This window comes from Lepidochelys kempii, chromosome 7 (assembly GCF_965140265.1).
Source record: "Lepidochelys kempii isolate rLepKem1 chromosome 7, rLepKem1.hap2, whole genome shotgun sequence".
Taxonomy (NCBI): Eukaryota; Metazoa; Chordata; order Testudines; family Cheloniidae; genus Lepidochelys; species Lepidochelys kempii.
Genome location: NC_133262.1, coordinates 25,582,234 through 25,596,618, shown reverse-complemented (window position 1 = coordinate 25,596,618; position 14,385 = coordinate 25,582,234). Strand labels below are relative to the sequence as shown.

At 38.6% G+C, this 14,385-nt stretch overlaps 1 protein-coding gene across 5 annotated transcripts in view; it reads right to left on the bottom strand.

Annotated features, from left to right (window-relative positions):
- Window positions 1–14,385, bottom strand: part of IL17RD (interleukin 17 receptor D) — a 125,960-nt gene that overhangs the window by 18,464 nt on the left and 93,111 nt on the right. For 4 of the 5 annotated variants that reach the window (XM_073351495.1, XM_073351494.1, XM_073351496.1 and 1 more), the window contains exons 3-10: window positions 11,976–12,101; window positions 8,867–8,985; window positions 8,250–8,370; window positions 6,487–6,531; window positions 6,236–6,387; window positions 4,363–4,428; window positions 2,307–2,361; window positions 1,179–1,289 (exon numbers count right to left, since the gene is read on the bottom strand). In XM_073351495.1, the coding sequence (XP_073207596.1) occupies window positions 1,179–1,289; window positions 2,307–2,361; window positions 4,363–4,428; window positions 6,236–6,387; window positions 6,487–6,531; window positions 8,250–8,370; window positions 8,867–8,985; window positions 11,976–12,101 (795 nt within the window). The remainder of the gene's footprint in view (window positions 1–1,178; window positions 1,290–2,306; window positions 2,362–4,362; window positions 4,429–6,235; window positions 6,388–6,486; window positions 6,532–8,249; window positions 8,371–8,866; window positions 8,986–11,975; window positions 12,102–14,385) is intronic. The other variant, XM_073351498.1, reaches the window with a different exon arrangement.

Genomic DNA, 14,385 nt, shown 5'->3' with positions numbered 1-14,385 from the left:
ACAGTACTGTTATAGGCACCTCACCTCTTTGTTCAGAAATCAGAAACCTCAAACATGCTTCCCTGTGAGAGTTTCCTGCTTAGTAATGTAATGGGCTCCTTTTAAAACAGTGATACTTGTAGGGGAAGAGAATGAAACTCCAGGAAGCTGGTACCTTTCAGAAACATGTGCAATATCTCTCTGTGGCATGCCCATATTCTTTAGCGTTCATCTGAGTTTTTGCTGGAGCCATGCTACTATGTCATAAAGGGCCAGAAGGGAAAAGGACTCAACCCAGATAACTTCTGTCATCTGTAGTATCCCTCATCCCCAAGATCCAGAGAGATATCACAGATCTGAGGCTTAGGGGCTTAAACCCCATCTTCTATATGAGGGAAACCCAATCACTCCCTGAAACCGTAGTATTGACTAATTCCTGATAAATCAGTGTGGCAGGTATTGCTTGCAAGCTCCACCCTAGATATAAGGGAGGCAAAAGTGAGCAGAGGTTGCTGGAGTCTAAGCTAGGAAGTGTCTGCAGGGAAACCTTATGAATAGTCAAATGTAAGGAGAAGGATTAGCCTGAGATTTAAGGGGTTTTGTTGTTATCTGAATTCTGAATAAAGCCAACCAAGAAGGGGGGAGTAAGTTTGGACTAAATCTAGTGGGTGCAGATTCTGTTCCATGGCAGACTGCGAATTACACCTGCTTACATGCACACTTCAGGGTTTTGCTTTCCTTCCACTATGATTCATCCGTTAAATAATTCTGTATTGAAAGAGGAAATAGTCTAAAATATATCGTCTTCAGGATCTCTTCACTCTCTGCATAGTCTTATCTCCCCTCCACTACTTTCACTAATAAACATTCAAAACAAACAAAAAACAAACGAAATAAGTTTTCTCTTCACACAACCCAACTTGTCCTTCTGCTGGATTTTGCAGTGAAGTCATAGTGCAAGACATATGACACAATATTTTCCTGGGTAACAAATTAATACCAAACACTGGATTTTAAGACTTTGCTTCAAGTTCAAGCAGATGCAGAGGTTTGGAGGTGAGGTCGGGTTAGGGAGAGTGAAAAGGAAATCTCTTATGATAAAGAAATTTGTGTTTTGAATAAATCTATTTTCCTTTCAGATTTGCTCTGACAAGCAAACTCTCCTTCAAATAAAACGACATGCCAAACAAACACCATACCTTGTTGTTTTTTACGGCACATCACTGTGAAAAGCGTTGCAAATGCTGAGATGACAACTAAGGGAACGGTAATGGCAATGGCCCTTATTGGTCCAGCCCACGGGGAATGTACTTTAAAAAATAAAGCAGAATTAGCACTGTGCAAGTAAGTTATGGTATCATTATCTAATCTTATCTTCATATTTGATACTGACTGCCACTGCAGCACGCTATCATCAAATAATTCTCAAATATACAAAATATAAAGCTATGATCTGAGTGCCTTCCAATAATGCATTAAATAAGGTGACTAACGTCTATTGCATGTGGTTTGTTCTGTCTCATTCTCTCCCCAGGGAAAGAATTGTGTGTGTAGGGCAGTTTTGTTTTGGTTGGGTTCTGTTTATTTTTTAAATGTTCTGCTCTGTTTTTATGTTAGAGAAGGCAGGTTGAAGAAATGTGCCTTGCACTTGGAATGAAGTTGGTGAGGTTTCTGATGGTCCTTGGTGCCTGTGGGAATTTGGCATCAAATTGGTCCCAGAGAAAGCTCTGTCTCCTGCACAGATAAGTCTACCCTAATGGTTGAAAGTTCCATAGTGCTTGAGGAACAAGTTGTCACCCACAGTCTTCATCCCATCATGGGATCTTTGTGATAATTGATTGCAAGGTAACCACTGTAGAACTTTATTTAGTGTGTGATTACATTAGTCCTACAATAGGTTGCTTACATATTTGCATTACATTATTTCCACACTCTGCTTGCAGGCTACTACTTGCATGTGACTAAGATACAGTCTCATCAATTTTTAAACTGATTTTTTACACTAGTGTATATAGCAAAAATTAGTTTCTGGTAAGGATTCCTCGTTCTACAATATTTTGATGTAAAACTACTAACAGCCAAAATCATATTTATACTTAATTTTATCTTGCACAATTTGCTTTTGCAATTCTTTACAAGCACAAAATGGAAGTAAAAATCACAGATGTACAAAAGCAATATTATTTTTTGTCAAAAAGATCACAAGACTGCATTTAAGTGTGTGGTCAAACCCCATTAGTCCTATCATTATTATTCTGGCAAATGATCTTCAACACAAATTATCACTACAAACGAGTACAAGTTGACTTTAAAAAGAAAATTCTTACCTGGTTTTAGTGCATAGTGCATTGTTTTCCTTGTTGTGTTACTGTCATCAACCAGCTTTAAAAAAGAAAATTCTCATTATAAATACTGGAAGAGATACAGAAAAATGCTTTTTGCAATGTGAAAAACACTGCAATTACCCCAAGGACCAGAACTGAGGGAAGCTACCATTACAAATGACCGATGAGAAGTACCTAGAATTAGTGATTTCTAGATAGGATCAGGGATGAGTAGAATACAAATCATATTGCGGTAAAACTGGAATACTATCCTCAAACAAAACCTGCCTATTAAAAAAAGGAAACAACCCAACCCAATTAATGTCCAAGACAAAGGAAAAGGGGGTAAGAGGGAGGGAGGAGGAATGGAAGTGGGATGTAGGGGTAAAAGTCTCATGAATAGGCTCCATATTCTTTGAATCCTCTCTATTAATAAAAAATGGAGATGGTTAAATTTTTTCACAATCAGCAAAAATACACAAAACATCTTCAATGAACATTTTCATGAACATTTTTTGCCTTTTCTTCCCCTACTCAAATAAAAGCACCTAATAGACTTTTACTCAGTGGGTCCAAAATCCTCAACATAATTATTTTATGTTGTTGGATGATCATATTACAGCAGTAACTCAGTTAGCTTTTTGCCATTTGCATCTGAGCAGGAGGTTGCATGCCTTTGTTACCTCAAGATTAGAATATTAAAAGGTGCTCTACAGGGGGCTACCCCTTAAAGCTATTTGAAGACTGAGTTGGTGCAGAATGCAGCAGCTTGCTTACTGAATAGGGGATCTCGCTGGGACCATATTGTACAAGGTATTCCAGAATCTGCATTGGCTGCCTACTGGTCCCCGGGTAGAGTTTAAGATGTTGGTTATGATCTCTAAAGTCCTAAAAGGCCTGGGACCTGCCTGCCTGAGAAACCAGCCACATCAGATCCCCTGACATACTGCCAAGTTGTGGTCAGCAGAGATGCTTGAGCTGGATCCCTCTTGTTATAAAAGACAGGGAGAAACTGGCAGGACAAGGCATTCCCTGTGAGCGGCCCAGGACTCTGCAACCCACTCCCTTCCCTGGTCTAAAGTAGCCAGAATTTAGGGACTTTCCAGGCATGCTGCAAAAGCCATCTGTCTGACAGGATTTGGAGGACTGAGGGTTTGTTAGTGGAATGATGGCATGGTGGGGTAAGAAGGAGTTTTTTTTTAAGCTTCCTGCCTGAGTGACCTGGGCTGGCTGAGTTGCACTATTTTTCCTTGTTTGAACATTTGTTTTTTTAATGCTGCCTGGGTAATTTGTTATGTCAACCCACCTAGAGTTTAGGAGTTTTCTTCACTGTAGAATTTCAGAATTAAGAACACCTTGGTAATGGAGGTTGTTCGGAACTCTGAAATGTTCCTAAGTCCGAACAAAATGTTATGGTTGTTCTTTCAAAAGTTTACAATTGAACATTAACTTAATACAGCTTTGAAATTCTACTATGTAGAAGAAAAATGCTGCGTTCCCTTTTTGTATTTAGTGGTTTACATTTAACACAGTACTGTACTGTATTTGGGGGGTGTTTTTGTGTGTGTGTGGGCGGTGTCCCTGCTGCTGCCTGATAGAGTACTTCTGGTTCCAAATGAGGTGTGTGGTTGACTGGTCAGTTCATAACTCTGAGGTTCTACTGTATTGTTAATATTTAAACCTAAAGAAATAAGCAACATTTACAATATAATTAAGATGGGTCCAAGCTCCAGAATTCTGAATAGGATTTTGGTTTGGTGCACAGCAAGGGATGCAGCAGTGATCAGTGCTCGGGAAAGCAGAGAGATTGCAACTGTGCTTGGCTTCTGCATGAGGGAGGTGCAAGACAGGGAAGCTTTTTGCTCTTTTTCCACTACTGCACAGCCATGCAAGGCCCAAGTATGATCTGACCTAAAAATGTTAATTTGCCCCACTGAATTCAGTGAGGGTGTACAAGGCTGTAAATTACAGCAGAATGTGGCCCACGGTATTTTATTTGCAATTAATTTATTTATCTTACTTCTTTAGCTGCATTAAATTAGCTCTTCTCAAATATTACCTCAATGATGTAATCCCCTGGAGCTATATTCTGAAGAACACAACTTGTGATATCCGTGTTTTGTTCCTGCAAAGAAAAGGAAGGAAACTATTTTACAAGTAGTTCACATGCTTTACAAAGCTAACGGAAAATGCATTTGCAGCTAATGTTATTGATTTGAAAATTCACATTTCCACTATGTACACAGGCACCTTCCATCAAACAAAATCCAATTCAATACTGATAAAGAAATACAAACGTCTCTACTCAAATGTCTCAGGACTGGAATCTCCGGCCACCAAAGGCCTATGAAAGTTTGAGATAACATGTTAAGTTTTACACTATACCCTGAAGCTCCTTAACCTCAGGCGCTTGTGGACTGAACAACCTGCCACGGATCATTTAACTCAACAAAATGAAAGCAACCCAGCAGACTGCAACTGCCTTGATAAATGATCTCTAAATGCTAAAGGTCTGATTCCCTTCTACCCTGCACCTTATGTAGCCATTCACATCAGTGCAATATTTCAGCACATTTTACAACCTCTTTACATTGGTGTAAATAACGAAACAAACAGCAGGGTGACAGTGAATTTGGACCAAAGATTTACACTGTAAACTCTTCTGAGCAAGTACTGTACCTTCCTAAATGTCTGCATAGCACCTAGCACATTTTGGACCCTACTATAACAAAAATGGGTAATAAAATGGAAAACTAATTTTAAACATACGGACATGACAGTATCAATAGACAATTAAGCTATACATCCACCCAGTTTAAGGGCTTGTCTACACTATTACTTTTGTCCGCATAACTTATGTTGCTCAGGGGTGTGAGAAAAACACCCCCTGAGCAACATAAGTTACGCTTTCAGAAGTGCCAGCGCAGACAGTTCTATGTCGGCAGTAGAGCTCGTGGAGGTGGTTTTATTACGTTGACGGGAGAGTTCTCTCCTGCTGACATACAGCGGTTACACGAGCAATCTTACAGCAGCGCTGCTGCATCGGTACAGCTGTGCTGCTGTAAGCTCCCTAGTGTAGACCAGCCCTAAATAATAGTTACTAGCAGTACCAGTAGGAAAGATGAAACATTACCCAAACGTATGGAGTTGTTGTATTCAGCAAAATAAATCCATATCATTGCCATCAGTCTATGGTACACACTTCCCGTAAAGCGTTGGCCTATTATTATTTTATTTTTGGATAACTCTGATTTTAGCACATAGGTTTCTCACCAGAGCTCTAAAGGGCATAGCCCACTGTATTTTTTAATTTTGTTCTCATACATTCCTTCCCCCGAAAGCTTCCATCACAGTCAGACTTATTTTCTAACAATATCAGAAGCTATTTATTAAAGACTGCATTATTTTTGAACATCCAAACTTTTCCCATTTCCGGTGAATTGCTTAGTACAAGACCCCCCTAGGTTTGGATGGGCATTGTATTGGGCCCACAGAGACCACGAGCTATAATTTTCCCACCGACCACTGCCAGCTCATCCCTCTTTTGAACATGAAGGGAAGTTTAACTAAATGCTCAAATAAAGGGCTACCTTGGGGAGTTACTTCAGATGAACAAGATTTAAGGAGTTGAAATTCTGTTCAGAGGGAGCATATGAAAAGAGGAAAATATTAATAATTATAAATAAAAATACAATTAAAAACTATTAATTAGAGTGTGCCCTTTGGGGCAAAGGCAATATCTTGCCGTGTATTTATACGGCACCTCGCACAATGGAGACCCAATCCTGGTTTGGGCCTTTGGTTACTCCCAAAATACAAATAATATAAAAATCCTTTACATTTTTTAAACATGTGAAAAGCTAAGGTCATCTAGAATTTTTAATGGTTACCACAAATCGTTAAAACAACAGTCGCGAAACCCTGTAACGTACTTGTCTGCAGGTCTTTTGTTTAAAGGATCCTTCATCCTTAAGTTTGTAGTGAAGATAGTAATATTTAAAGCCAAAGTTGTGAGGTGCGTGATCAAAACACACTTGCATGTTAAAACCTTGCTGGGTAATATTCAGATTCCTGGGCTTCCAGACTGTCAGAGGAGAGATATTTATGGATTGGAAAATTACTATTTCAAGAACAATGAAATTTTTGTAATATGAATGAATGGAAAATACTATATTTTACTTACAAGGTTTGCAGGCAAGGTTTTCTGGCTGTAGCAACAATTCACATGCTACAAACACACACACACAAAAATATTAATAATAAAAGATTAGGTTCTCCAATGGCTATACTCCAGAAAGAGAAAGAGGGGAGAAAAAGAAGGCAGAAAAATGGGAGCTATTTCATCATTTTTGTTTATCCAGCGCCTCCCCAAACAGTGCAGAATGAACAGATTTTGCCATATTTAGTAAGCTCAGCATACTTGTCATTGCTCAAATCATTCTCCACCTCTACACATAAAAAACAGCCTACTCAGTTTGTTTGAAATAACGTTACTTATTGAAATAAACAATATGTGAGTAAGGGTGAACAGAAGCTAATGTATAAAACACATTTACACGACTATATATAAAATGTTATTTTAGTCAGCGTCACCAGAGTGGACTTGAAATACCCAATCAATTGGGAAAAATTACTTACTCTAAACTCTTTTTAGAGCATTTTAGGGAGAAGAAAATCCTGAAGAGTGGAGGTTCTTAGCAGGGGGGAAAAAAGATTGATTGCCAAGATTTAAAAAAATAGTGTACCTAAAGTTATATAGGCACCTAAGAATAGCTATTCTGGAATAACCACCTATGTGGACATTCTATTCCAGAATAAAAACGACTTGATTCTGGAATAATAAATAATTATAGATTTAGGAATCTATCTTTAGGAATCCATTTTAAAATCTTGAACTTGAGACAATCTTGACCTTGGAAGTTTCTTCACTGCGGGTTTTCAAAAGGAGGCTAGATAGACACCTGTCTTAGATGGTTTAGACACAACAAATCCTCTATCTTGGCAGGGGGTTATACTAGATGACCCTTGTGGTCCCTTCTAACTCTATGATTCTAAGGACTGTGTAAGCTTTCCCATACTGTCCTGCCATTGACACTATTCATTAAGAAGGAAGACGCAGTCTCCATACGAACATAATTGCCAGGCTAGATCAGACCTGAGGCTATCTAATCCAGTATTCTGACTCCAAAAGTGGCCAACACCAAATGGTTCAGGGGAAAATGCAAGAAACCCTACAGTAGGCAGATGTGGGGCAATCTGCTGTCCGTGGTGGCCACCCCTAGGCCTCTGCTACACAGAGGCTATTACTTTTGCCAATTTCTCTGTAGTGGTCAGGGGTACTAGAATAATTTTTATAGTGGGGGTGTTGAGAGCCATTGAACCAAGTTGTAAATCCTGTATATAATGGAAACCACTTCAAGCCAGGAGGTGCTGCAGCATGCCTCGCACCCTTAGTTCCAGCACCTACGGTAGTGGTTTTATAATTTGAAGTTTTGTCCACTACAGACCAATCTGTGGTCTGTAAACTAATTTCATTTAGGACTCTGCCTGGATGTGAACCTCATCCCCAAGATCACAGCAGGTGCTTCCTCTCCTCAGCCACCTATCCCCTTAAATTCTGCCTCTTCTGTTTTCCTGACTGAGGCCAGATTTACAAAAGAAAATTAGGTCAGTATAACTACGTCGCTCAGTAGTGTGAAAAATCCACACCCCTGAGAGATGCAGAAAAACCAACCTAACCTCTGCTGTAGAAAGTACTAGGCCAATGTGAGAATTCTTCTGTCAACCTGGCTACCGCCTCTTGGAGAGGTGGAGAACCTACACTAACGGGAGAAGCATGCGCTGCCACTGCAGCATTTTAAGTGTAGACAAACCCTAAGGAAAGAAAAAAAAAAAAGGGTGGGGGGGGAAGGTAAGGAGGGGGAAGATAATATGTATGATACTTACGTCGAGTTCTGAAGAAAAATGGGTGGTAATTACTTTCATTTTTAATGGAAGGAAAAGGAACAATCTTTACAAAATAATCAGTTTCAAATTTCAGATTCAAAAAAGGCTGAGATTCCATTCCCTAAAAACATAAATATAAATAAAGAGATTTTGATATACTCTTCAGTCATCTGCCATGGCCATTTAGGAGTATATTGTTTTAAAACAAGCCCACAATTCTCCTGGACATGAACAAAAGTTAAGTGCTTTAGGAATCCTATGGCCTCATCCTTCTCTTGCCACCTGTGCACTACCATGCAGGGAGCCCCATAGAGATGGATTCTGCACTGCTAAAGGAGTGCACATCTGCTGCACAGTTCCTCAGAATAACGCCCCCTCATTGCAGTGAAGTTGCTAGTTCCACCAACAAGGGAGCCTCAGTAGATGGGGAGTGAGGGCTAGATTTGCCCCTAAATTAAAAATATCATGAATAAAAATGCTTAATTTTTTTGCAAGCAAATTGCTGGCTAGTAAGCAGTACATTTAAAAGAAAAGTTTAATAAAACATAAATGTCTCTTTCAAGCTCACATGCAAAATCAAACCAATAATGAATTTTTCCCAAAAGCATATCACTTACAGTTCTTTTAAAACCAGAGTTGAGCTGCTTTGGGTCTTTTAAAACCATTTGCTGACACTGTCTTCCCTCTGATTTTAACTCCTCAAGTATTACTCGAAATCCTTTCAGGAATTCAATCCCTGCAGACATTTAATTAAAATCCAGACAAATATTTCAAAAATACATTTCACTGTGTGTGATGCAATTTCGAAGTACTACACTTGTTAAAAAATAATGCCTAACCACCATTGTATCCCACCTGTATCAGATGTTTGTGTACCTGTCAGCTGGGTGTCAATAATAATTCTTCCTTTCTCTCAATATTTTTCTCACTTGTCTATCTAGAATTTAATTTCTTCTGCACTGAGGCTGTCAGTCTATATCTGTACAGTGCTCAGCTCAAATGGGGCCTCACCTCAATTGGTCCTTTGGGTTTTACCATACTACAAATAAATAAAATCATCATCATCATCAGGTTTGGTAATACACTGTATTTGTTCAATTTTCCCATTACAAATAGTAAACAATTTTGTAACATTTGTTCACAAAGAATGGAAACACTGCATCCATACTGTGTTCCTGTCATTTATAAGACCACTGGACTACAGTGGCTGGATGCAGTAGTTATGATTTTTTTTTTTAGTTCTAATATTGCAGAACAGCAGAAGAATTAGCGGAAGTAGAATTACTCTTTATTTAGACCAGTGAATAACTATAGTTACGTAGAAGTAAGACTGACACTACACCCATTTTGCTCAAGAGACAGTAGACTCTCAGAAAAATGTTGTGATATTGCTTGCTAATGTTCTCACCATGGTATTGCACCAGGACATTACACTGAGTCATGATGACGCAAATGTCACAATGCCAGAGAGTTGTGCTTCGATTATGTTGTGGATCAGATGTCAAAGTTGCCTCCCAGTTCTTCAAGCCCCACTACCATCACCACTGAGCTATGTAATTACAAGTGTTCTACATATGTCAGAATATAATGTTTACCAGAGACACCACTGCAGTCAACATAAGATAAAGATGACATAAACCAAAATGGATTAATGCCACTTAACATTATATGCTTATCTAGATGTGTGTGTTCCCATGAGCCTCTTCTATTTCTCCAGTTTTAAAAAATGTTTTATAATCTTGAAAAGAGAAAGAGCCATGACCTGCCCAATGTGTTCTTAATATTAAGTGGAACAAAAGCACTGTTTGTGCTAACATGCAGACCATGAAAGAGAAAAGTGTCTGGTCTCCCTATCACCTGAGACCCTTCAACTGCAGTTCTGTACTGATACTTTCAAAAGGATTAACCTCTGATCATTACAGGAGAGAATACCAAGTTTTGAATCCCCTGGAGATTTGATTTATCCAATCGGCAGCTGCAGATTACCAAATTCACTAATACTATGCTACTCAAAACATTAGGTATCATTTTCACATTCTCTTAATACCCAATAACAAATTTATTCACTATTTTCTGTTACAAATTTAGCTGTTATCAGATGTGATTATGCACACATTATTTACAAATGGACCAAATGTGACAGAGAAGCTCCAGGTAATTTTTCTTCTCTTTCTAGAACGTTTTCAGGGGACTTAAGCATTATAATCATTCAGTGTGGTACTGGCTCCAGAGGTTCGGGGGTCATGAACAGGGGAAAGGAAGGGCACGAGGTAAAAAGTTTGGGGGACCACTCCTTTACACACAAAACATAGCATTAAAAATCATTCTACACCTTTTAAACAATTACAGTTTAAAAAATATGAAGGTTGTTTATACACAAAGAAAAATTTGAAATTAAGACAGAAAATGGTTTCTTCACTTATTATCCTTCTGCTCTTCCATCAGAGTCTCAACTTTGAATTTCTTTGCATTTATAGTTTATACTGCCTCATATTGTCACTACTAGAAGAAATTTATTTCTCATAATTAAAACATTTAGAGCTGAAGCTGCTTATCTACTTGAGGACTAGACCCTAAATGCAGATTGGAGTAATAACATAAATAAGTATTTATAGATTTTATACAGAAAAAAATGAACTACAGATCCTTTTGCTGTAATTTAGTTCTGTAGTGTAAATAGATATTTGGTATTTTGTTTAGTCCATATATTGAATTGCTGCAGTGCTAATATGAATATATATGGGTTTGTCTACACTTGAAATGCCACAGTGGCACAGCTTCACTCCTGCAGGACTTCAGTGTAGACACCACCTACGGCAATGTGAGGGGTTCTCCCATTACCATAGGTAATCCACCTTCCTGAAAGGTAGTAGCTAGATGGACAGAAAAATTCTTCTGTTGACCTAGCACTGTCTACACTGGTCAGCTTAACTATACCACTCAGAGGTGTGGATTTTTCACACCCACGAGTGACACAGTTAAGCTGACTTGAGTTTCCAGTGTAGACCAGTTCTGTCAAAATGTTAGGACAGTAGTTACTCCACATTTGCAATGCTGCAGTTCAAACACTGATGAAGTGAGCTGTAGCTCACGAAAGCTTATGCTCAAAAAATTTGTTAGTCTCTAAGGTGCCACTAGTACTCCTTTTCTTATTGATATCTCAGCCACTTAACACTCTTTTCTTTTAAAAGAAATGCACTCCTCATTACGGATAAAGATTTTGCAAACTGAGTACAAAGCATTCAGAACACTTAAACTTAGATTCTTGAACATGTGCAATTTAAAAACAACCAATCTCTTGGAAAGTTGAATATTTGTTTTCCCTTTATGTAAAGCAGTGGTCCCCAAACTTTTACCTTGTGCCCCTCCTTTCCCCTGTTCATGACCCCCGAACTCCTGGAGCCAGGGCTGGGAGAGGGGACTTGTCTTTTCCTCTCATATTAATTAAGGCCTTATCAAAGTAACTTAGTTATACACAGAAGCATACATTTTATTGGAATCTAATAATAAATAATATTAGAATATTTAAAAAAATAAAACTGGAGCCTTTTTGTTTGCTGAATACAGATTCCAATAAAATATATGCTTCTGTGTATAACTAAGTTACTTTGATCAGGCCTTAATTAGCATGAGAGGAAAAGACAAGTTATTTTAAAGTAATATGATCACGGAGAGACTGTTACAAAAGAGATGACGATTTAAACTGTTTTGTTGTCTAATACTTACCAAGTAGATTTGCTGTCCAAAGTATTGTCACTGCAACTTGTTCAGAACATGCATACTGGCTGACTGTTATATTTTGCACATCTCCAATCATGTGTTTTCCCACTGAATTCAAATAAGGAGTGCAATCTAAAAATATCGAGAAACAAATCACTTAAATAAAACATACTATGACAAAGTTCCTCCTCTACATTGGTGGGTCTTGCGCTTATTGGCGGATTTGCTCGCCTTGGAGCTTCATGGCAGCCCTCAGTTTGGCTGTTTTCATGAACCCACAGTCCAGGTCAACTCCTCCTGTGTCTGACCAGCAACTGAGAGGTTTGGGGGGAACCTGGGCCCGCCCTCTACTCCGGGTTCCAGCCCAGGGCCCTGTGGAATGTAGCTGTCTAGAGTGCCTCCTGAAACAGCTGTGCAACAGCTACAACTCCCTGGGCCACTTCCCCATGGCCTCCTCCCAACACCGTCTTTATTCTCACCATAGGACCTTCCTCCTGGTCTCTAATCATGCTTGTACTCCTCAGTCCTCCAACAGTATGCATTCTCACTCTCAGCTCCTAGCGCCTCTGGCTCCCCGCTCCTCACACGCGCACCACAAACTGAAGTGAGGTCCTTTTTAAACCCAGATGCCCTGATGAACCTGCCTTAATTGATTCTAGCAGCTTCTTGATTGGCTCCAGGTGTTCTAATCAGCCTGTCTGTCTTAATCGTCTCCAGAAGGTTCCTGATTGTTCTGGAACCTTCCCTGTTACCTTACCCAGGGAAAAGGGACCTACTTAACCTGGGGCTAATATATCTGCCTTCTATTACTCTCCTGTAGCCATCTGGCCCAACCCTGTCACAATACAAATTGTCTTGTGCAGGACCAAATAATTCATAAACTGACACAGGACAAAATCTGGAAAGCCTTGTTTATGCTACTAGTGCCAATAATGCTATTCATGTGAGTAAAGTGATCAAGATTTAGTTTATTCCTAAACATTTTTTGAAAAATAAACAAACTTAAAACTAGGAACTTCAAATACCTCAATTATTGTATTATTATATTTACAGCACATTAAGTCTACAATGGGGCTTTAGTGCCAGGATAACTAAAAACAATGTGGGCACTGTAAAATCCCTGTTTGGGTGAATGTACTCCTAAACCATTCCAGGAGATCAAACTTTAATTTGTTAATTTTCCTAAAGCATTCTGGTTTAATTTTCTTTACTGTTTTTACGTGCAATTATTAATATCAATCCCACTACTTCTCAATTATCCAGCTTTCAGGCCTACAGATGACTTAGTGGGCTTTGCTTCCATCACCTCAGATGAAGAGAGACAGAGACAGAAAACAGCTTAATTTCACAAAATGAGATTCTAGAACACTGGTAGTTAACCACAAAATAAATCACACCTGAGTGATTCCTTAACACACCAAATATTTTGTTCATCTGGTAATAATACCACATGTACTACAGGTGAACCGGATGACTCCAGAGGGCAGGACACCTACAATGGAGGCTGCAGTTTCCAAAGGGAAGCAAAATTCTTTACTCTCCAGTACAGCAAAAACAGAAGAAAAGGTTTTTGGTTTTTTAAATCTTTTTCAAATCTTCTTCCTTGTCCCCTCTACATATTCTCCTAAAATATCACAAGCATACAGACTGCGAATCATCGATTCTAGACACCATTAACTACAACTATTTTCACTAGCTGTGAATATGTCCTTGGACCTAGTCCATGTTGTCCAAACAGCTCAGCAAGTTGTACCACAGTAATATCAGTACAATAATCAATTATTCAAAATTTGATTCTAGGTACTCGACTATACTATGCTTGCAAATGAAGTTGACTGATATGATCAAGCCAATGCAGAAAATAAGAATTTAAATCAAATACACTCCCTTGAAAACTACAAATGAAAAATTATTAATCACACAAACTGAATCTCTGAAGTGGGCTTTCTACCATGAATGACAAGGGTGAGCTGTTTGGCTCCTTTAGGTAATTGTTGCATAATTAAGAACAATATATTCTGTACTGTATTAAGTTTTATGAAAATTGAGCAATTAGTCCTCAGTTATTGTAAGTGGAATTTGTTGCTAAAAGTCAACCAAATGACAGCATGAATTTCCTCTTAGGAGAATAGAAATCTCGCTTTCAATGGAAAGTTTGGAGGAACAACTTCTTGCAAGTTCTGGATGCAATTAACAGCCTTACCTAAGATTTTGGATCCTAGTTACTAAAATGCTATGCTGAAATAACAATTTGCCAAAATGCAATATAGCACAAAATGTCTTAGGGTTGAATGCGAGTTCCTGATTTAAAATGTTTAAAAAGAACACAGCAGTGAACAATTTGCAGGCTTTACAGGGAGGCATTTTTTCTGTTAAATCCAAGTTAAATACGAAACTGGATAAACATTTATTTTCT